The sequence below is a fragment of the Chelon labrosus genome (assembly GCF_963514085.1).
Source record: "Chelon labrosus genome assembly, chromosome: 14".
NCBI classification, from domain to species: Eukaryota; Metazoa; Chordata; class Actinopteri; order Mugiliformes; family Mugilidae; genus Chelon; species Chelon labrosus.
In genome coordinates this window covers 20,682,292-20,704,854 of record NC_140347.1, presented here as the reverse complement: position 1 = coordinate 20,704,854, position 22,563 = coordinate 20,682,292, and the positions used below count along the sequence as shown (strand labels likewise).

General features: G+C 44.5%; 1 protein-coding gene across 4 annotated transcripts in view; it reads right to left on the bottom strand.

Annotated features, from left to right (window-relative positions):
- Positions 1-4,612: 4,612 nt before the first annotated feature.
- runx2b (RUNX family transcription factor 2b) overlaps positions 4,613-22,563 on the bottom strand; it is a 36,799-nt gene continuing 18,848 nt past the window's right edge. For 3 of the 4 annotated variants that reach the window (XM_084560175.1, XM_084560174.1, XM_084560176.1), the window contains 5 exons: positions 21,921-22,077; positions 19,846-19,950; positions 10,215-10,376; positions 8,282-8,443; positions 4,613-5,797 (listed from right to left, as the gene is read on the bottom strand). In XM_084560175.1, the coding sequence (XP_084416301.1) occupies positions 5,319-5,797; positions 8,282-8,443; positions 10,215-10,376; positions 19,846-19,950; positions 21,921-22,077 (1,065 nt within the window). In that variant the 3' untranslated portion in view covers positions 4,613-5,318. The remainder of the gene's footprint in view (positions 5,798-8,281; positions 8,444-10,214; positions 10,377-19,845; positions 19,951-21,920; positions 22,078-22,563) is intronic. The other variant, XM_084560177.1, reaches the window with a different exon arrangement.

Below are 22,563 nucleotides of genomic sequence, written 5' to 3'. Positions count from 1 at the left end.
ATGGAACACCAAACAGTATAGGTGGGAACCCACACCCTGGTCCCTACGGTGAGATAAAAAGAAAAGCCCACTAGAGAGCGCCAAAGTACACAGTTATTGTTGTCAGTTTTGAAAAGCTCAAGGACCGAGCGTGGGTGGGTGGTGGTCAGGAGGGGTCAGTTACAATCAGTTCGATGTATTTCATGGTGGGCAGGGACGGAGCTTGGAGATGGTCTAACTCTGGGGCGTTAATGAGGACTGTCGTCGCCGAGAAGCTCGGACGACTTCAGATAACTGAGGTTCAGGGAGGTCAAATGCTGCATGCTGATTCAACAGCGGGGGCCCGCACTGCTGAGGCTTGAGTTTATCCTGGGACTAAATGAGAAATCAAGATGCACAGATTCCTGTTTGAGGGCAGAAAACGCACACACACACACACATATACACACATACACACACACACACAAAACCCTGTTAGTGGAGACGGAAACATAGGAAGAGATATACAGCTCTGTGAGTGGTATGAGGCCCTTGAGGATCACTTCCCGCCTGAGCTGCTTCTCTGAAACGTTTGCAGAGGTCAAGTAAACAGTTTGTATTGGGCTGTCAGCTGTGTGTGTGTTTGTGTGAGCGTGTGCGCGCCCTTCAAATGGAGTGGTTTCGTCTCCTCATAAACTCTTGTTTGTCCTCCTCTCTGTTGATTACATAATGTAAAGGAAGAGAGTGCAGTCTGCTTTGTGCTGCTGCTCCTGCAAAACTACTCACGACCTGGTATGAAAATCAAGCGCACATCATCGCTGGCATCGCGTTCAACCGCCAGATTTAACAAGGGCAAAAACTCGATACTAACCCCTCTCAAATGAGTCTGCTGTCTCTCTCCCGTGCATGCAGGACATTATGCTAATTTCCCCGGGTGTCTGGGTCCCGCTGCTCCTCCGGAGTTCATTATTATAATTGCTAGACATGGCTGAGAACGCTGAGAATGTGAACCTGAAACCAGCGGGAGCTTTTTTTTTTTTCCACGCAATCTATATTCAGGGAAATCCCGAGAATGTTCTCAATCTGAACCTTAAAACAACACACAGGGATGGTGTTAGAGCTCCCTCTCTCTCTCTCTCTGTTGCAGCACGCGTGCGCACACTTTCAGATTGGCTCTATTATGTCTTGGAATAATGTAAAACAGCTTCCCTGGTTCTCCTTGTCTCTGCTCCTGTCTCCGCCGCTTCGGTTTCCCAGAGTACCTTTGAAATGCAGCCATGGCAGTGGCAGTGGTAGCAGCCGTCTGGCTGAGCGAGCGCGCAGGGGGCCCCAGCCCGCCTCAGTCCCCCGTCCAAAGACAATGTTGGTGCAGACAGAGCGGCAGACCAGAGATGACACCGCTAAATGTGCTACTCTACACGGAACAAACGCAGAGATCTGCTTGTTAAGGCTTTCACAAGAGATTAAATGGGTGCTAAATGTTCTTGGCATATTAAGAGTGCAGGTGGTCCTTCATACTGAAATGGAAAATCAGATCTAAATAAAAAAAAAAAAAAACACATTTTGAGATTAAAGATCCTCCATAGGGTCAATTGTCCATTCACAATTTTCCCACTGATTGTCTTTGAACACTGGAGATTTGATGTGGAGTTTCCACATCAAACTTATTAAACTCAGTTGTAACATCAGATCACTAATGGCTTCCACGCTTCACATGATGTCAGAGTCTTTTGCTTTTCACGTGTGTTTAACTCAGGTTTGAGTACTAACCCCTGCACAGCATACAATCCTCCATTAATAATCAAAAAGGAAGTTTTGAATTGTGTATTTAAATTGATGAATCAGCGCACAGATAAATTGAAATATCCAGATTTACATATGGCCTTTTAAAGGTGAATTTATTATGCAAATTTTCACCTCCAAATGTTAATTCTGAGACTCCACTAGAGTACCTTTGCAGAATTTACAGTTAAAAAAATCCCTATTTATCTCCTACTGCCCATTTGCGGCCTCTCAGTTGAGCCTCTGCTTGAAAACAAGCCGTTTTAGGTACTGTCCCTTTAAGACGCCCCATTCACTGAGAGCCAACTTCCTTCTGATTGACAGGCGTTTGCCTCGTCATTTTGCATTTGCAGAGGTTCCAAAATCAAATAGCAAGCTTACTAATTAAACTAATTTCTCATTCCATACATGTTTGAGAATCTGAACCATAATAGTGGGCAGTAGCGACATTGGCAGGAACAAAAATATTAGTAGGGCGACTTTGCGTGGTAAAATTACACTTATTACCCCCTTACTGTGTGATTTAACCAAGGTTATTTGTTTGCTGGAGCACATTAGATACATATAATACTACTTGGCATTTAAAGAAATTTCTGACGAGCTAATGAGAATTCAGGTCAGTCTGAATCCTAAGCTCACGAGAATAACTTTTACATATGAACCCCCAAGATTGAAAGGAATTAAAGAAAAGAAAAGCAGGTCCCTGAAAAAAATAAACAAAGTGCGATTTTAGTGGCGAGACGAAGCGAAGAGGGAAAGGTAAGTTACAAAATTCCTATTTTATTCTTAAAATAAACAAAATGTACAATCACAATGCCAATTTCACTCACTGTTGTCAGGTTTGTCCCTTAAAAAAAAAAAAAAAAAAAAAGAACAGAAAAACAACAACCTTATGAACTTTATGAAACGTACCAGCAAAAATCCAACAGAGCCTCCGTTAGATTGGGTTTCCTGACAAGAGTTCATGAGTAGAAGCATAGCAACAGAAAGAACAAGTAAACTTTACATGAGAGCAAGGTAAAGTACAATTCCTGGATATCATACATGTTGATCATTAAATAATACAAGGTTTTTAACGACAGTCTGTATGCAACATTTAAAAAAAAAAAAGAAAAAAAGATGAACCTCTGTTTTTTTTGAGGAAAGAAATAAACACACAACACAAACAAAAGCAGATGAGGACAGTATGGGATGTCAGTGCTGCGTTGATGTGTAAACAGTTCTTAAGAGACCATTTCCTGTTCGAAGTTCGAAAAGAAAGAAGCAGGCTGAATAAAATCCAACAGATGTGCATAGTTGCTAAGGAGATGCTGGATATGAAGTTTTAATTTTGAGAATGCTTTAACATAACAACAACCTAACTCTTTGTTTGCTTTCTCGTGTTACGCTGCAACAGCAGGAATCCTCTTTGTTTGGGCCGGAGAAGTCGAGGAAATGTAGTGTGACATGTGCAATCGCGTTGAGTGAGTTCAGAACATCCTCTGCAGAGACTGCGTGCAAGCCTTCAATGAAAAGCTTGAAGTCTGATCCTTGGACAGGGCCGTGTTTTTCTCAGCTTTTTCAGATCGGGTTATTACATTACCTCCATGCACTCCATATCGCACTGTATGAAAGCAGAGAGACGAAATGCTTTTTTTTTTTTTTTCTTCAAACAAATACCAACTGCCTTGTGAGATCAGATTCAACTCCAATGTAAATGGCTTGTTTGGCCAAGTGTTATCCATTCTGTGTGTGTGTATGTGTGTGTGTGTGTGTGTGACTCCAGTGGCGTTATATCTGCGCTGAGGACCAAAACCACGAGCCCTGCTGGCAGCCTGCCGCAAGTGCCACTAGAAATAAAACAAGAAATAAGTGCTTTATGAAACAAACATACACAAGTCTCCCATATTTTCTGGTTACCAGTTTGCTGCCAGCAGCTGAATCCAATCACCTCGCTGTTTGCACTTTTTCCTTTAACTTTTTAGAATCTCAAACAGTAATTTCGTATTCAGACCTCCCCTCACACTGGAGCCACGGCATGATTTCAGGCTTTAGTCTGGGAGGAGGGCACCGATCTAATTTGGTAAACCAACAAAAGTAAAAGATGTAAAATAAATAAAGGCCTGAAGGAATGTCACAGTCAGCTCCGTCTTTAACTGTGAGATTTTCCTTTTCGGTCTCAAAGACTAAAAGAGGAAAAACGTCAAAATGCAAACCTGTGTGTGTCACACACTGAGACAAACTTTTTCAAAGCTATCTTTCTGCACATGATATGAAAGCCATAATAGACTTGGCATGTTTAAGCTATAATCTCGTCGGAGCTTTCAGCCAGGCTGGGTATGAAAACAGAAATGCAGATATAGCGAATCTCTGGGATCATCCGAGGATTATTCCAGTCCTGAGGAGTTCGTGTGTCACAAAATAACTGTACCGTAAAGTCTGACCTTTAAAGCACACCACGAGGTGTGGCACCGCTCTAATCATCTTCGGTCTGAATGTCAATTTGCGTGTAAATGTACCGTTTCATATTTGGAAAAGAAAAAAAAAAAGAAAAAAAACACGAGCGTCTGTGTGCATGTCAGACAAGACAAAGTAAAGAAATCAAGCAGAATTTCCCCCAAACGGATAATTATTTTTCCCCCATTGAAGCTCTCTTTCACGGTATGTTGCCAAGAGGCACAATACGAGTTATTGCTCAATAAATACCAAAGGTTAAATTCCAAGCCAAATGTGTGTCAACGCCTAGCGAAGATGTCGGGCTCCTAATGTGTAGAGCAGTCACACTGAAAGTTACACCAGAAGAAACATGTTGCAATACTCTTTGGAAATTACATTTCATATTCGAAACGATTTAAATCTTTGGGTGCTACGAAAAGAAGAGAAAAAAAAAAAAGAAATTAAACCTTTTACTCTCTTAAATTACCTATCAAAATTTTTTTTAACTTAGTCATATAGATGCAACAAAAATATTCAGATTACACGTCTTTGACTCAAGTTTCAAATACAATACATAATTTATGGCTTTATAAGTTAAAACTAAGAAAACGCCTCAATCTACATCAACGTGTCACCCACAATGTACAAGTTAAATTAATTGGTTTAAAGCAAATTTACTGTCCACGCCTCGTAAGGTAACATATGTGTTACTCTCATCGCTTGCTACTCAGTGCTTAACTTGCATCTTGATATTGTCGTAGTACAAAAACATGCTCTGCAAAAAAGCCTTAATGAAGTACAAACACTATACAAAAGAGGCAGTCTCTTACAAATATTGTCGAAGCATCCCTTAGCTCGTGGACTATAATAAAACTGAAATAAAAGTCTCATCCACTTGGGCCTAGTAAACCAAAATTGTCTTTCTCATTATTGCTGTGAGAATGACTCCCTTTGTAGTGCCTTGGTCAAAACACATTCCAGGAAGACAAGTCCGTACTAGCGTGGTCTTTTTTTTATTTTTTTTATCTCGACCTTAATTTCCAGGCAAAAGGTGGAGACGGCTGTTGAGAGCTCAAAAGTCCCCTTTTCATTACAAAAAAGGTTTTGTGCTTTCAAACCATGACATCAGTTGACTTCTTATCTCTCTCGCCCCCTGGGCTTCTTCAATATGGCCTCCAGACGGCTTCATCCATGCGGCCCCCGGGGTTGAGGACGGTCGGCGAATTACTGTGGCTGCCGTCGCCGTCCACGCCTCCCTCCGTCTGGCTGGGCAGGTTAGGGTTCACCAGGGAGGTGCCCGTGGAGGCGCTAGTGCAAGGCGGGATCATCCGGGACGGCGAGCGGTCCCCGCCGGGGACCATGGAGAAGGGATACGAGTTGGACGAAGCGCCGTAGTAGAGATAGGGCGTGCTGCTGGTCTGGAAGGGTCCGCTCTGGCTCTGGGTGGAGCCCGGGTACGGAGGGGGAAGGTAGGTGTGGTAGTGGGTGCTGCCCAGCGACATGGCCGAGGTGACGGGCGGGGTGTAGGTGAAGGTGGCCGGGTAGTGCATCCGCGGGCTGGAGAAACGGCTGTCCGTGATGGAGGAGAGGCCCGGGAACTGGCGCTCGAACTGACCAGGGAAGGGGCTCAGGTCGGAGGAGCCTAAAAACACAGAAACATCCATTTCTTTAGGATTTCCTGACATCAACAAGGCAGCTCCTGAAAGCCTAATAAGTGCACATCTTCTCACTACATTGTCAGTTAGGATTATGTGAAATGTGGCTTGGACTATTTAACAATTTGTCTTGTAGAATAATTGAATTTAACAAATAGGTCCCATGAGAAATAAAGAGAAATAAAACGGTAGTAAACTGAATTGTCATTTGGAGAATGATATGTATATTAAGAGACCAGGATTTATCTTTCAGTATGGCGCATCGACTTGAGATCCGTTTCTCACCAAAGCTCCTAAGTGATGATAAAGTTCATAAACACATCAGCCCCATACACGCATGTGCATTCATATGTTTACACCTCTGCATATTTATGTCTGTCTGTGCGTGTGTTGGCGCATGCTGATGTGCATCTGTGTAACTGTTTATGCATGCAAATACGAGTGTGCAAGCGCTGTGTGTTTGTGTGTGTGGTGTGTGTGTGTGTGTGTGTGGGGCTTGGTATATGTGTGTGAATACTGTATGCACATAAAAAAAGCAGTTGGGATGAATCAGGAGCTGCACATGTGGAAACACTTTGAGCAGAAACAGTTTCCATGAGATCCATAATGAGGCAGGGCTGAGCTCTGATGTGGCTCCTCTCCTCGCCTCCCATCGGCTCCAGCGTGTGTGTGTACGTGTGCGTCCGTGCGGGCGAGCGCGCGCGCAAGAGAGAGCCGAGAAGGAGCCGCTCCATCTCACCCTTCGTTCCTCTTTTCGCTTCATCCCTTAAAAAATACCCCAAAACCACTAACTGGCTGCGGCGAGCTTCGCGCTGGGCGAAGAGTTTAAGGAGAATAGGAGGTCCTCCCCCTCTCGCGCTCCCTCCCTCCCTCCCTCCCTCCCGTCTCCTCTCGGTGGTTTAGTCCAGCCATGGCGCTCTTATCATAAATCACCAGGCGTCTTCCGTGTCACCATGTCTGCTGCGAGAGGACAGGGGGTGGTGTGGAAGAAGAGGAGGGGGGGACGCAGTGTTTATGTGTGGGGAGGGATTGCGAAGCCGGGTTTGTCGCTAGCGTCAGATAGCATATGCTGCCAATTAAGGCTCTTAAACTTCCTCTTTCCACGAGATCTGTTCGATTCTAATAGGAATAGTAGGTGATTGTCTCCACGGTGGAGGAGCAGTGATCTCACATGTGACCGGTGCTGTTCAATAAACTCCTGCTTTTAACGTTTAGGCCCATTTTAGTGCTCATTTCAGTCATGATGAGCCAGATCAAACTTTATTTGAACAAATAAAACCAAAGTGGAACGTCTAAATATTTGGAGGGGTTTTCCAAACTCTTGAGCATCACTTCCGAATTAGGTGTCTGACTTGACTGATGAACTTTTGTAGCCGCTCCCAGGCGTATGCAACAATTCTACACATGAGCTGGGTTGTTAGAAGGCGTGTGGAGGGGGTGGGACGGTACGGAGTTAGCACTACAGCATCCATATCAGCTTCTGCTTGTACTTGTCGGTATGTTCTGTGGTGGGATACTGTTACAGAGCAGCCTGGAGAGGTGTCAACATGATCTCCAGAGATCTGAGGGCCTTAGTCACATCACTTAGGAGGCATTAAGAGCTCGAAGGTGTGCGAGTGGGCGAAGGCGAAGCCTTGCCCGGCGCTTGCGCGTGCGCACGTGCACGTGTCACTTCAAGAACAAAGGCCGACGCTCGTGAGATGAAAGCTGAGGGGAAAGACCGAACTAATCAAAGCTGACAAGGCAGCTGGCTGGATTTTAAACCCTTTCTGATGCAGAGTCACACGGCTGCATCGCTTAATCACTCACCCTCGCTCGGGGCACACGCACACACACATGCAGAGGAGGGTGTAGTATGTTAGCACAAGGAAGCAGAAAGAAAAAGAAGGGTTGAAAAAAAAAAATGGCACCGAGTCAAACAGGTGTATGGGGGAGAAACTTGTCTGGCGGCATGTAAGGATTTTAAAGGAGCAGTAGAGTTAAAAAAAAGGGGGACAAATTGGAACACAGATGCTGCCGTTACTGCAAGCAGACTGGCTAATGCAGTTACCCAGAATGCTTTGTGAGAGTGGCGTATCGCTGTAAAGACACTTTATTTGTCAGTCACGAGCCTGTTATTATCCCCCGGCCTGTTATTACCCGTACTCCTTTGGGATCAAAGGCTGGGAGTTAGGAAAAAAGGAAACAATCGCTTTTTTCCTCCACTGTTTGAAAAAAGGCACTCAAACTGCTCTCTGGACAGACAGGACTTCCTCACACTCATTAGAGAATGAGCTAACAGCGGCATGCTGTGCTGTACTATTCTCTTTTTTTAATCTATATATGTTTTTGTGTGAAATGATGTACATGCACGCCTGCCTTTCTCCCCCTTCTATCGGATGTTATAAGTGAACTACTTGTAGCAGATCAGATAAAGCTGACGGGACGAGGAGACTGGGTGGTTTCAGAATGTGGCTGAGTAGTGGTTCTACCTGGCAATCGTCTAGGCACGTCACTGATGGCAGGCAGGCCCGTGCCTCGGCTGGAGGAGAGGGGGGTGGTGGAGTGGACTGAGGGGGACGCCATGGGACTCAGGTAGGACGGATACGTCTGTTCATAAGACCATGGAGGAGAGGACTGGGACTGACGAGGGTCTGATGGGGAGAAATGAAGTGAGGGAGGGAAAGAGAAACAAAAGTAAAAGTAAAAAAAAAAAAAAAAGCCCAAGAAGACATACAAAGAGAAAAAAAACAGACAGGAAAAGAAAGAAAGAATAATTACCAGTGGGCCACATGCTAGCTCAAATATTCTAATTGTTTTTGCTGAAACACGACAACAACATTCACAAAAACTGCAGACATTATTTGTGTCTCTGTTTCTCTGCGCTCGTGTTTAGGGGTAAGTATCAGTTGGGCTCGTTATGCAACATCCTCTATAATGACACATCTGATGTTTACCTTCGAAGAGAAGATCTTCCTGTTTGCCTTATAAAACATTGTGCTTGTAGCTAAGGCACAGAGAGCCTTGCTGGCACTCACCCAGGGTGTAAACACACCAGCAGACAACCACAGCGCGCTTTATCATTGTGTCTGCGCAGCAACACGAAAACAGGGCAAGGAAGTTGATTGAGACCAGGATTTTATGTAGCGTATACAAATATATGTACAGCTAGGGAACTGAGGGTTACGGGGTGTGGAGATGTGGAGATGGAGATTTGCGCAACTAATTGAAATAATTAATGTTTCATTAAAAAGTATATTCACTTCTAAGAGTGTATGAAACTGCTTAGCAAGCTAGCAGAGATCATTTGCTAAAAACAGTGGCTAAACAAAGACGCCTAAAAATAAATAATGATGTGTTCAAAGAGTTACCAAAGTAATCTCAAGTAAGGGTTGATTAAAGAGCACAGAGGAATGTAATTTGTTGAACCTGGAGAAAGAGTGCGGCCGAAACAGCTAATAGTAGCTAACGGTAGCTAACAGTAGCTAACAGCTAACAGCTAACAGCTAACAGCTGAAATGGGAAAATAGTTGCCCAGATTTTACAACTCCAATCAGTAGTAAAAATACTAATCACTGACAGTTCAATTTTATAAGCAAATGAACACCCACTTATATATAAAATTAATATTAAATAATAATAAAATAATAAAACATCTGCAAAGTTGCAGGTGATGCAGATGACAGGCTATTGTATGTTTCACTCCCACGCTCCATTCAGTCCAGTATATAATACTCATTGCTACACTTTTATGCTGTTTAACCATGCCTCAAATGATCCACTAAGTAGCACCACCAGAGAGTAACTAAGAGTTAAATGGCCACGTGTGACTGGCCTCCCGAGGTGTGGCCAATTGTGTAGCCGCCATCCCGAACCGTGAGAGATGGTGTTACCGTCCAAGACTGATAGATTGGTGGAGCCGAGAAAGACAAACGATCTCAGAGGCAACGAGACACACTGCAATCTTGCGATTTATGGCGCAACCACTGGTCCTATCAAGATGTGCCTGCGGCTCCAGTCGTGGGTTTGATATTTCACCTCACACACAGGACCGTGTTCAGAAAGAGTGTGGTGCACACTGTAGTCGTTACTGTTTCTTCAGCTATAGTTTCTTGGCTGTTCAAAATCATTTGCGATATTATTAAGAATATTGTCTCTGATATTGAGCTGATATGATAAGGAAATAATAACATGTACAATGATGAAATTCAATGTAATCCTGAGTAATGTGTGTTCTATCAGGGTGTATTAAATCAGAAAAAAAACATTCACAGACATCATAAATTGTGAAGATGAATATTTGTGCAAAAAAAAAAATTAATATTTGTATGTAATGCAAGACACTACATCATCCCAGAGGTTGAGATGCTTGATGTTTTGCTGGTTCTGGTTCACCGTGGGTGAGAGCAGGTTTTGGGAGCTCACCTGTTATCTGTGTCTGTCCCTGTGGGTTGAAGGAGTTGGCCGCTGCGTTGAGAGTTGGCCGGGGGCCTTGAGTGGGGACCCTCACCCTCATCCTCTCCAACTCAGTGAGGCGGTCTGAGAACAGGCCAGTTTTGGGAGGATCCTCAAGCTTTTGACGATGCCCTGCAGACACAGGAAAGCAGCGTTGCAACAGTTATGTTGACGTAACAAAGGGTCGCTATTTTATTTAATCAGAGATTATGAGAGCAGTTGCATGCTAGTCATATTTTTATCACTGTGAAATAATGTCAACATTCAGCTCTGGGGTTGTTTGCTGTTCTCTTAGCGCAGAGTTTGTAAGTTATCCTGTACAATGAACATCTTAATGACTAATTTTTTCGTGTCATGCTTTAACAAGGAGGAGCCGGGGAAGCTTTTAGGAACGGGATCCCACATCCTGCTACTCAACAAAAACTAGAGCAAAAAAATGAGAGTGAAAAGAGAGGTGTACTAAGAGGGCGATGTTGCATGTATGTTCAGTTTTATCTTCTTCCTCAGGTAAACACAAGCTCTCACGCCATTGCCCCATTATCCCCACAGGAGTCACAACCCTTGCCAAATATATTATGCCTGATCATTTCCTGCATGCCTTCGCAGTTAATTTTATACCATTCATATCCCCGCTTCTATTCTCATCACTTGTTCAGGCTGGTAACCCTACACTCCTCTGATATGCAAATACAGTGCCTACACTTTGCTAACACGTACACGGTAAGTAAGCAAACAGGCTTAACACAAGACAGCGTGTCACTCGCTCTATCAGAGCCCATCCCTGTCCCAGCAGCCCTATGGGGCCTACAGTGGCAACCGAATCAAAACTTGCCCCGGTGTAGACTATAGCTTAGCAAAGGTGGGGTAGACAGGGAGACAGTCCTCTGTCGGTACGTCTGTCTGGTCTTGCACTAGTTCCCCTGTAAAGGCGGCAAAGTAAATATCAAACAGAAGAGTGTAGAAACTCCTGCTGTGCTTGGCAGAGCTCCAGCTGGCCCAGGGAGAAACAACGAGCTGCTTCAGAATCCTGCCCAACCTGCCTACTGCCTGGACTGGGAACAAAGACCTGGCACTGCACCTATAGTATAACAGGGAGGCGGTGTAGGAGCGAGGAGAAGGTGAACAAAGCAATCCCGAAAAAGATTAATCAGTTGTGTTACTAAAGCATCATTATGAAGATCAAAAACCACATGAACCTTCACACAGCCTAATGCGTATGTAATGGCATCCCGGCTGAGGGGCTGCGTTGCTTGTTACACCCAGCCTTTTCTCTTTCTGCAGACTTTTTTCACTTTCACTGTCAACTAAATTCAAAATGACAAGGACGAAATCCTTCAAAAACCACGGAGCATTTTTTTACGACAACATCAAAACATTATTTCAGCCTCAGATACGCCATTACTAACCATCTGACAACAAATGAATTGACTCCGCAACAACGGTCCGGAATTTTAATACCAAATACTGCTGCGATGAAATGTGACTTAGGCGGCCAATGACAGGCAGACAGACCATGATTTTTATTACAGTGACGTTAGCGGACTGGCATCGTCCGGCTCAAAATAAACAGACAATCTCATCATCGGCTTCTTCTAGTTGCTTTGGAGCAGACAATAATATCGGCTACTTAAAAACCTCAGCTCATTGAAGACTTTATAACATAATTCAAGTCCATATTTCATTAATATTTCCCCATCGTTCCCGCGGATCATTTGTGCTGCCCGTTTGGCGATCCTCGTCTCTGTCTGTGCAAGCTGTGCCCAGTCAATCAAAGCGTTTCCATTTTCAACAGACTGAATTTCTATTCTAAAAAAGCCTTGGGACACAGTGAGGGCTTTGTGCACAGCCTGTCTCCTAGTGATGGGAATAAATAGCAATGGAAGACCAAGGGAGACAGAGGGGGACAGACGCAACTTGGGAGGAGGCACAGGGAGAAGAAGAGACCCTGATGACCAGTAAATTAAGAGCGCTGCATGCGTCCGGACAAGTCAGGCGACACAGGCTCCATGAAGGGCGCTGAGTGAAGCGAATGGTGAAATAGTTAAGAAGGGGTTTAGGATTTCAACATCTTTGAACTCAATCGCAAATTCCATGCAGATATTTTGATGTATATCTAGGAAGATTAAAACATGATGTGAATGATAAGGTCCCTCACTGGTAGCTTAAATCTTCTGTCACAATTTCAGCAACTCTCAGCTCCCATCCTGGACCATCCTATATCTACTGACACGACCAGGTTTAAAGTAAACCTCTGTATTTTTCTCCTATAGGAATGCAGCATGTCAACCACCGCATTAAGGTCCAATTTACACTCCAAACAGCCAGACCTCAAGTCCATTAGTTTAGCAGGCCCTGACAGTAAATACAGTTTTTCATGAGTTAATTACACCTTTTAGACGACAACTGTTGCCAAACACAAGACAGTCTCAGCTGTTTTATCGGAACCCTAGCAGGGCGGAGGAATGAGCCGGGGGTATTTAAAGGAGCGGGAAAGGCGGATGATTTCACTGCCGTAGGGAAAGTCCCTGAGATTCCCATCATCCCTGTGAAAACAGCGGAGATTTTCGATAGCGCCTGCCACTTCCCTGCCCAGCCAGCAGCCGGAAACATGGACAGATTCAGACCAGATGTGAGCAACTTGCACAGGCGCAGAAACACACACACGTGCGAGACAGGACGTATGGAAACACACTTCGGCACACGCAATCATTGCACACTACCGGCTCACACAGGCACACACACTATAAAAGATTAATGATGATTAGATAACACCTCTATAGATAGTATCTCTAATCACACAGTTGCCCAGTGATCCTTAGAATAGTATTATTTCAGCCGTCCCACAGACATAAGTCTGGATTCAACTCACCCCTGCAGATCTGATAACAGTTAGTAAGAGCAAGTAGGCAAATAGAATATAAGTCCTCTGTAATTAATGGCAGGATTAGTTTGAATCTCAGCGTAAGCACAGAGATCTCTGATGAAATGTAAGCTGTTCCTTTATGTGTCCGGGTTGAAAATATCCCTCAGATACCCTGCAGCTCTTTAAGCTAAAGAATAATTTGTATAGGATTTCACACGGCAAGTACAAGACAAGGTATTAATGTACTTTTTTTTCGTCTTCGGTGGTTCAAGGCACTAAAATGTTATGAATGGGTGAACGAATTTTGTGAAATCTACTGATTATTTTTTTTCCTGAAGAGTCAAAGAAAAAGACAAAAGATTTTATACCACTCTCAGGACAAAAATAACATACAGTTTAGGAAGCTACAGACAGTAGCATGCTAGCTTAGCATAGACAGGAAACGAAGGAACAGCTAGTCCAGCTTTCTCTAAAGTTAATAAAATTGATATGACAGAAACAAGACATAATGTGTTCATCAGTGAGCTTTAGAGAGTCTGCTAGGTGAATATGAGAAAGCCAAGATGGCTGTTTCCCATGTGTTCAGTGCTAAGCTAAACTAATGCCTCTTGGTTATAGCTTCATATTTACTAGAGAGTAGAATCAACTCTCACGTCCCACCTAGCTGCAAATATAAGCATATTTCCAGAATATTAATATTTAAAGGTACAGCGCAAACTTGTTGTTTCCCCCTTATGGCAGTGACAGGAATTACAAAAACACGGTTGACATATATGTATGACACATGAATTGCTCCTGCTTGTGATATTCACAACCTGGTAAGTGGAAATTTTCTGTACGGTCCGAGTTAATGGTTATGTGTTTGTTGATTTCGCATTTTTTTCTCACATTTAGTCACCTGGTCATTAGCTTGCTAAACTGTTAGCCTCAGTTGCTTCTAAAAGGCAACAGCAGTGGTATTAGGGTTCCAGCTTATGGATAATGTAATCATTTGAACACCGAGCGTCTGCAGACGACTTTTCCTAACCTACTTTAACTCTGTTGCTACAGTTGCTCTGAATTCATCGTTACTGCTATTCCACCGAGGGAATGTCGCCCATTTAAAATTCCTGTATATCCTGAAATACAGACAGATTTACCTGCTGTTGATTAGCTTAATCAGCACTGTGTGAACTCATTTGACTCATTTAAGGGCTCGAATGTTCATTTATATTTAAAAGTCCTGCACTATGGCTTTAAAGGTCCTCCTCTTTGAACACATCAAGTTTCAACCATCGCCACCGACACATCAGTAGGAAATTCTCCTGCCTGAAGCCTGACTCAGTAACATGTGAGGAAAATGTAGAGCGCCAGAAATCCTGAATAAATGGGATAATTTATAAATTTGGTGTCACGTCATGCCCTCTAAGCCCCTCAGTCTGGTTTATGATCACTGGGTGAGCTTGGATGAATGTATCTTTGGGGCTGAGTCAGAACACCCCCCCATGCTCATGGAGCCTGGGTTGAATCAGCCAGTCTGTGTATGAGTGTGTCAGTCATCTCACGGTGGAACAGTAAAGTCGATGAATGAATACACTGGGTCCACATTTCACTTTTTTTATTCAGGGCCCTCACAGAGGCCATGTTGTTTTTTGTGGAGTGGTCAGAAACAATGAATTATTTCAGGTGGCAATCTGAAGCTGGCAAAGCATGGCTCAAGGGGGTAGAACGCCAGTCTACCATGGGGGTCTGGTAATAAGGGAGGAAAGGGAGGAGAGGGAGGGAGGGAGGGAGGGAGGGAGAAGAGAAAAAGAAGACAATAAAAAACAGAATTGGGGGAAAAGGAGAGAAAAGAGGAAGAAGTGAAAAAAGAGAGAGGAGGTGTGGGAGACGAGGCAGCGAAGGAGAGAAGGAAAAAGAGAGAAAGGGGGAGCCAGGCTGTCGTGGAGAGCTGCCAGCCGTCTGTGTGGTCCATGCGTTCCAGCCTGGAGGAAGCTAGCCAGGCAAGGGAAGGGCACACACACACACACACATCTACATACACAACAATTCCCAAAGGCGATACATTTATTGAACTCAAACACACTTTATACACATTTGTACAATACTGTACAAAGTTTAAAGTGCACACACGCTCACACACACACACACACACAGCTCGGCTTGTGTGTGGTTTTCAGACAGCCTCTCTCTGCACCTCTCTGCTCACATTAAAGTGTTTTGATTCAGAACAGGGGAGAACAAATCCTACTGAGATGTTTTCTGTTGCATCTTGGAGCCAACCGAATCCAGACTTTTTATCTTTATCTCCCATTATAATTCGCTTTCTGCCTCCCCTTCTCACTCTTTATTCTTCTGTCTCCCTCTTTGTCTCTCCCTCCCACTGAATAATTTTGTGTTTTGCGTTGTAGAGGCCTTGGCACCTCTTCAAGGAACTTCATAAGACATTCAAGTGACTGGCTGCCTCTGGAAAAGCCTGAAGTGTTTTTTTTTTTTTTTTCTCTTCTCTCTTTTTCCCCCCTCCTCCCTTCCTCTTTCTTTTCATTCCCTTTCTTCTTGATGTTTGGGTGAGTTTTATTTGTCCGGCTCTCATTGTTAAAGCCCGCTTGAAGTGAGGCGACAGCAGATAGGTGAATCTTCTGAAATCCTCTTTAATTAACTGGATATGGAACAAAAGCACGCTCTACTTTTGGACGGGCTGCTTGAGGCAGTTTCTGACAGCGTGATAATACACACAGATAAAGGGCCTCACTCCTGCACATAATGCGAGGAAATTAAATGGTAGCTGGCTGACATCATCTAAATATTGTGGTACAACGTAATTAGCATCTGTGAAGCTCTCAGCATTTAGCACTGAGAGTAAACGGCTGCTGTGGGGAACAAAGTCCAGGCCCTGTGCAGGTAACAGTACCCTGCCAGTGCATGTAATGGCATGTGTGTGGTTGTGTGTGATGACACCAAAGGTGTCATCATGACCAATGATACTGAAGTCATCTCACTTACTCATACTGTTTCCAGGCTAAAGATTCCAGAGATGGCATTTTTTAAAAGTTTTGACGGGTTGTAACCTCACAACCACTTGAATAAGATTGTTTACAGGAGTGTGATCCTTTGGCAATCAATTCAAGTTCCAATCCATTTGCGTCAGGATTGGATTCAGAATCAATTCTCATTTCCAAATGATTATCTTTTGCTCACAAAACATAACCGAGTGATGAGTATTCCTGAGGGATGTCCAGGTTAGTCACTGAAGAAGACAAAGCCTTCACTGTGAGGACTTCTTAGCTTTGGAATTACCTGTCAGACAAACTTCTGCTTGTCTATCAATGTTTTAGTCCCTCTACATACATTTTTATGCTCATCATTCACAACCAGATTCTCCTTGAGTATTTTACTCATTACTGCATTTTTCTAGTTATATTTATGCACATATTCATCTTCTAATTCTTGCTCTCTGAAGAACTTTGTGCAAAATTAAATTGCTATTATGGTCAATACATAGCATATGTGCCTGTTGGTATTGTGTGCCTGTGTGTGAGCGAGTGTGTGTGTGCGTCGCGAGAGTTTGGCTTGGCAGACTGGTCTCCTGAACCACTAATATTGTCTGCAGGCGTGTAAGTACCAGGGGCCTCTTCACCAGGCTTGTTAACACCCTGACCAAAACCGAACCAAAACACGACCCCGTCCCCAAGCCCAGAACCCCCAAGACCCGACGGCTTCAGGAACGCCAGAGAGCAGAGACGGGCCTGACCGCTAACCTCCACCGCCGGCGCATGGCTCTCTCTCTCTCTCTCTCTCTCTCACACACACACACACACACTCTCATTATGTGGAATAACCGAGGCAATATGACACGGCAAGACACAGTATGTGCGATGCCACAATGGTTACTGCCACCTTCCATGTTTGTCTGTCATCAATTAACTATAATGAGAACAGTGGGTTTGGACAGAAAGCCTTGTATATTGTGTTATTACGGCTGGGCTATTATCACTCAGGAAGTTTGTCTCAGCTGGCCACAGCCACCTTCAGGAGCAGCTGAAGGGAGACAGAACCACCTATAAAAGCATATTGGTTTAAACAGCCACTCCCTGTCTATTAGCTCAAAATGACATTTAATGAGGCCTATTAGCTGTGCTCCAAATCAGCACTGTGGCTACACTAGACTAATGACACCAATAACGCACACTCTCTCTGCAAAACATGTCGTGGGGCTGCACACGAGCAGACACCGGCGCTACAAAGCAGACGTACGTGCATTTTCAAATCATATCTACACCAGCAGACACATTGCTCATGAACCCACACACAGACGCACACAGTTGTTGGTACAGTGGCAAACCACAGGGTAACCAAGAGCTGTCAAGCGATTAAGTACAATGCGAGCCACAGAAACCGAGTTAGCCTCCCGCTAATAACACAGTGGCCAGAGGGACCTGACTAACCGCTTACCATACCCGCACACACACACTGTAAGCCTCTGAGGAAAATCAAACCACAGATCTTTAACCTAGGCCTCAGTGATATTCGTCACTCTAACCACGCAATTAATTAACTAAGGCTCCACTCCGCAGTTCAGAGATATGAGCCCCGTTCGTTCATGGGTGGTCCCGCTTTACCCCACTGATATTAGATGAGGAACCGCCGGGGGGAAATGACATCCCCCTGAAAGACTCATATGGCTACCATAAGGCTCATCAAACACACTGAAACAAAATGTCCTTCCTGAAAGAGACACCCACAAGCAGGCGAGTCATTAAGAAGGAGAGAAAATATGTCAATAAAAGAATGTTCTACATTTAGCCCACGTTGAAATCTAGTGTTATTGTCAACTCATTTTCTAGAAACAACACAGTGTTTTTACAGAGGAGGACCACAGAGTGCCAGTGTATGTCAACTACTGTTCCTTCTCTGTGCGGACCCCTCCCTGTAGGCGCCCCGTATACCACAGGCCTCCTAATTACCCACTCGTTTAACACAAAATAGAGCTGTAATGGCCGACAAAGCCCCCCATGTCTCAATGAAGCGTTCACAGATAGAATCGCAGTTTTGGAGACAGCCGGTGCTCTCAGCTCCGAAGTCTCCGCGCTGGAAAACCTGGAGGAGGGGAGGCTCGGAGGAGAGGGCACATGTGTGTTTTGCCACACTTCGACCTCGGCTTAATGACCCCTGAGAGGGAGACGTGTTCTGGCTGTAGTTTTTGGGTAAATTATACCACCAATGTAATTCTGACCACTTAACAGCAAAGGAAAGAAGTTCAGGGGTTATGTATGATGACATAGTCTTTATTGCTTAAATTACTGTCCTGAGACTGAAGTTAGAACATGCAAACGTTAACCTTTTTCTGCGACCGCAAATTGAAGGAAAAACAATGAGTGAATGTGTCTTCACTCTGCCAGAATCTACTCACAGGTAGAATGAGATATACCACTCCTCACATGTTCAGGCTCCCAGTAAGGCTCTCTGGACGCAAGTCTAAGACAGCAACTTTGTTGAGGCCAAACCAAGCTTTTCTAAACAATTTCAGTTCCGACTCCCATCTGCTCGCCACCAAATAACAGGACTTGTTTGAAAGTCATCTGACGGGGGACGGCAGATGCACAGGAAATGCTTTTGATCAAACAAGATGGCTCGAGAGTGAGAACGGATGGCGAGGAGGGGGGGAGCGAGTGGGTGTGATCGTGAGTACATGTGCGTTTGAGGACAAGCATATGCCTTTGTTTCAGGGTGCATGTTGATGAGCGCTGAATGTCGAGTGTGTGAGGCATTTTTTGGCACCACGGGCAGGTTTCCTACAACGGAGACTGATGGTGGTACTAATCCTACTGTCTCCCGGCTCCTCTGTGTCTCCGCGTGTCTTGGTGCCATATGTGACAGGGCAGGCGAGTGGGTGGGTTGTTTGTGATGTGATATTGTTCATTGAGACGCCATGAGATGAGAATATGTTTTCTTTTTTTATGAATAGGGAGGAGGGTTGTGGAAACAGCTGCATGCCAGACCAGTTGGCACTGATGGCTATAGTAAAGTTTTTTTTTTCCTCCTCAGTTGTTTTTATATGGCCCATTAAAATGAGCTGATGCTAGCACTCTGCTACCCAGTGTACCCTCTCAGGAATACTTTGTCTCAAATTTTGTTTCTCCTCTGTCTCTCAAATTGTCACATGGGAGGCTGACCAGCTTCCTGAGAGGTTATCTTCAATTAACGGCCTGTTGAGTTCTAAATTAACACAATTTAGAACTGTTTCCAGTAAAACCGCTTTTGTTCATTTCCGTTTTTTAATACCCTGTCATCATTTTTAGATGTGCGCCTGCCGCCATTGGCTGGCTGCACAGTGAGCCACGCCCACTGCTCAGTTAAAGGGCCACTACACGGATTTTGCACATCCTCTTCAGATGTTGCTGTGTAATAATAGTTGAGTCACTGTGGCTCCGCTGTGTATTTTCCACAGTTTGAAAAAGAAACACTGATGATGTCACAAGAAGTCTGATCTAAAATCTGATCCTGCAACACAAACCAGAGGTGCAGGCTTTCATCTGTTGTGTAGTATTATGGGAAATGAAGTATTTTTGGAGGACTAAAGGACGTTTTGGCCTCTGCTGCCTTGGCCTTTTTGAAACCTGTCTCTTGTGACTCCCTCATATTTTGTAAGCACAATAATAAATCACTGATTATAATTAAATCAATGCAAGGACTACGCGTTCTTTCTCGCATGTAAGCATAATTCCATGATGTGCTGAACGTGCGTGTGTTAGTACTCACTCCTGGGCTCACGTGGTCCATCCACGGTGACCTTTATGGCTCGATGGTAAGTGGCCACTTGTGGTGGGTTGGTGAATACTGTGATTGTCAGTGTGAAGCTCTTGCCTGTAGTGACATCAAACAACATCAAATGACATGCCATCCATGGAGACAATGACTGGTATTCATCTCTAAACCATCCCCAAGTCACAAGTGTGGTTGTGATCACATAATAGCCAATACAAACTGGGAAAAATGGACTTTAAGAGGATTAACAACAGACAACATTGGCTGTTTGAGAGGGTCTATTTAGGTTGCTTGGCAGGGTCTAAATGGAAGATTGACTGCAGGAGCCAGTATCTTGTTATCCAGAATTTTTAATGCAGTGTGAGTGGGCGAGAGGCATTTTAATAGTCACTTCCTTTCTCGATAATCCCCAGCAGTTGCTGCCCTGGGGTTGAGCGTTTGTCTGTGCAAGTGTGAATGTTCCTATGTGCACGGACGAGGAATGCTGTGAATCAGAGCGCAACAGCCAAGTCAGCAGCAACACTAACGTCTGAGGTATGCAGACGCGTCATGTAACCATGGCTGCACGCAGGAAACAGGAAGTGGGGGGCAGGTTGCTGCAGGGACTCATCCGAGCAGCTGTCCATTCAGTCACAGCCGTCTGCCCGTGTGTGTCCTCCCCTCTTCCGCTCAGCACTCTATAAACATGCTGCTCAAAGAAGTGATAAGATGAGTCGGGGAGATAGCAGATCGCAGATGCAACAGGTGTCCCACATACCCGATCCGAGGTGCATGCGGGTGGAGCAGAGCTGGCGATCTCTGATAAAGTGGGACACCTAGTGCGTCACTTTCCTGCCTCCCCGCCATCATTACTGCTGTCGTCGATTAGCTGTGATCTCATTTGTGATTACCGTCAAGGTAAGCCGGTACACCACTAAACTAATACGTCTGTCATTAGTATCTGATTCCTCTCTGAATTACATGTCCAATGTATCCGTGCTTTCATCACACAGCGACATCATTTCAGTTGTGTAACTATTGATCACAGTCCATCTCTGTGGGTTCTCTCTGTGCATGACATTTAGCTATCTAACATCCTATCAGTTTGCTCTCCTTGTACTTATCGCTGTCATTGCAGGGTATTCATTTCAGACACCTCGTAGTCTGATCTACCCTGGCTCCTATGTCACTTCCTGTTACTAGATTCCTTGTCACAGCAAAGGGACGCACGCAAGGTCTCCGTGGCAACAGGTCGAGCCACCATGCCTCCTCTCCTCTCCTCTCATCGCTCCTGACTTCCCCTGCTCCCTCCCTTTGTGACAGCTAAGCAAAAGTTGCTGGTATAGCTGCTGACAACACTTATCACCATCAACTTATTGTAGGCGGTCACTTTCTGTGAGTACAAAATAAGTCTGTAGTCTGTAGGAAAATAGTTTCAGAAATTTTGGAGAGGGCGAGAGCACACTGACAGTGCCAAATCTAGAGCTGTAAATAAGATGATTTAGTAACAAGCCGGTAAATTACACACAGAGTCGCTTTCGTGATGCCAAACATTCAGGGAATGTCATTTGACTCAATAGGAGCGCGTTTCTGCCTGACAGCCTGAAGACATGCACAGAGAGTGATCTGCCGTGGGGCTGCAGCACCACCCAACATGTTTATGAGCCTCAAACTGAGCTGGGTCATTTCAGGTGAACATGAATGAAAAGCATGAAAAAAAAGAGGCTTATATCTTGTTATCAGATTAACACTCTCTAATGCAGCTGATTCTGGATGTCACACATCCTGTCTTTGTTTCTTAAACCAAAAGGCAAAGATCAAAAGTAGCTTTGACAAAGCTTCTCTGTGCTATCTGGATTACAAGATAGAACATTTATTATGAAGCCTCGTTTAAAAGGCCACCAAAATGGAAGCAACATGATTCACCACTCAGACTTGAGGAGATGGGAGGTGGGATTTGAGTCTGGAGTTAGAGGGATCATTATGTGGTTGCCACGTAGGGAATGTGGCCACTAATCCACACCACTGAACCTAATAGCTCCTACTGATCGCAGCCGTGTGAAGTGAACGGAGCACAGAGAGCTTCTCACCTCGGCCACTGCGGCCCACAAAGCGCAGGTCGTTGAAGCGTGCTACTTGGTTCTTCATCACACCTGAGGCGTTCCGCAGCTCAGCGGAGTAGTTCTCGTCGTTGCCCGCCATGACGGTGACAACGGTCCCGTCGGGTATGTCTCCCAGGGCAACCACCTGCCAGAGACACAGAGGTCAAAGGGTAGAAATTCAAGAACTGGTCAGAACAAAGTTTAAAGGGAGTACTCACCGATCCTGTGACGAAAATCTGCTAGATTATAGCATCCATCTATGCTACAACATCTCCTCTATCTTCAAGCGTGAACAAAAATGTAAGCCAAAAGCCTCGTGAAACCGAAACTCTGTCTCAGTTTAGTTTCTACTCATAACACACCATCCAGACTCCTCGTTTTGCATCATGCCACCCTCCTCCAAATTACGATGATAAATGGTTTTAATTTTATGTCCCTGAAGCGGTTTGATAAATTATAAATGTGATTATGTGAATCATCTCAAATGAAGTGTCTCAAACAAGGCCCTGGTGTTATCATTTAGATTCTTGGATAAAGATAAAAGAGGATGAGCAGGCCTACAGAGCTCCAATAATTACAGAGCCGTGGCAATAAGAATAGTTGAATAACACTTATATTATAAAAAGTGTCA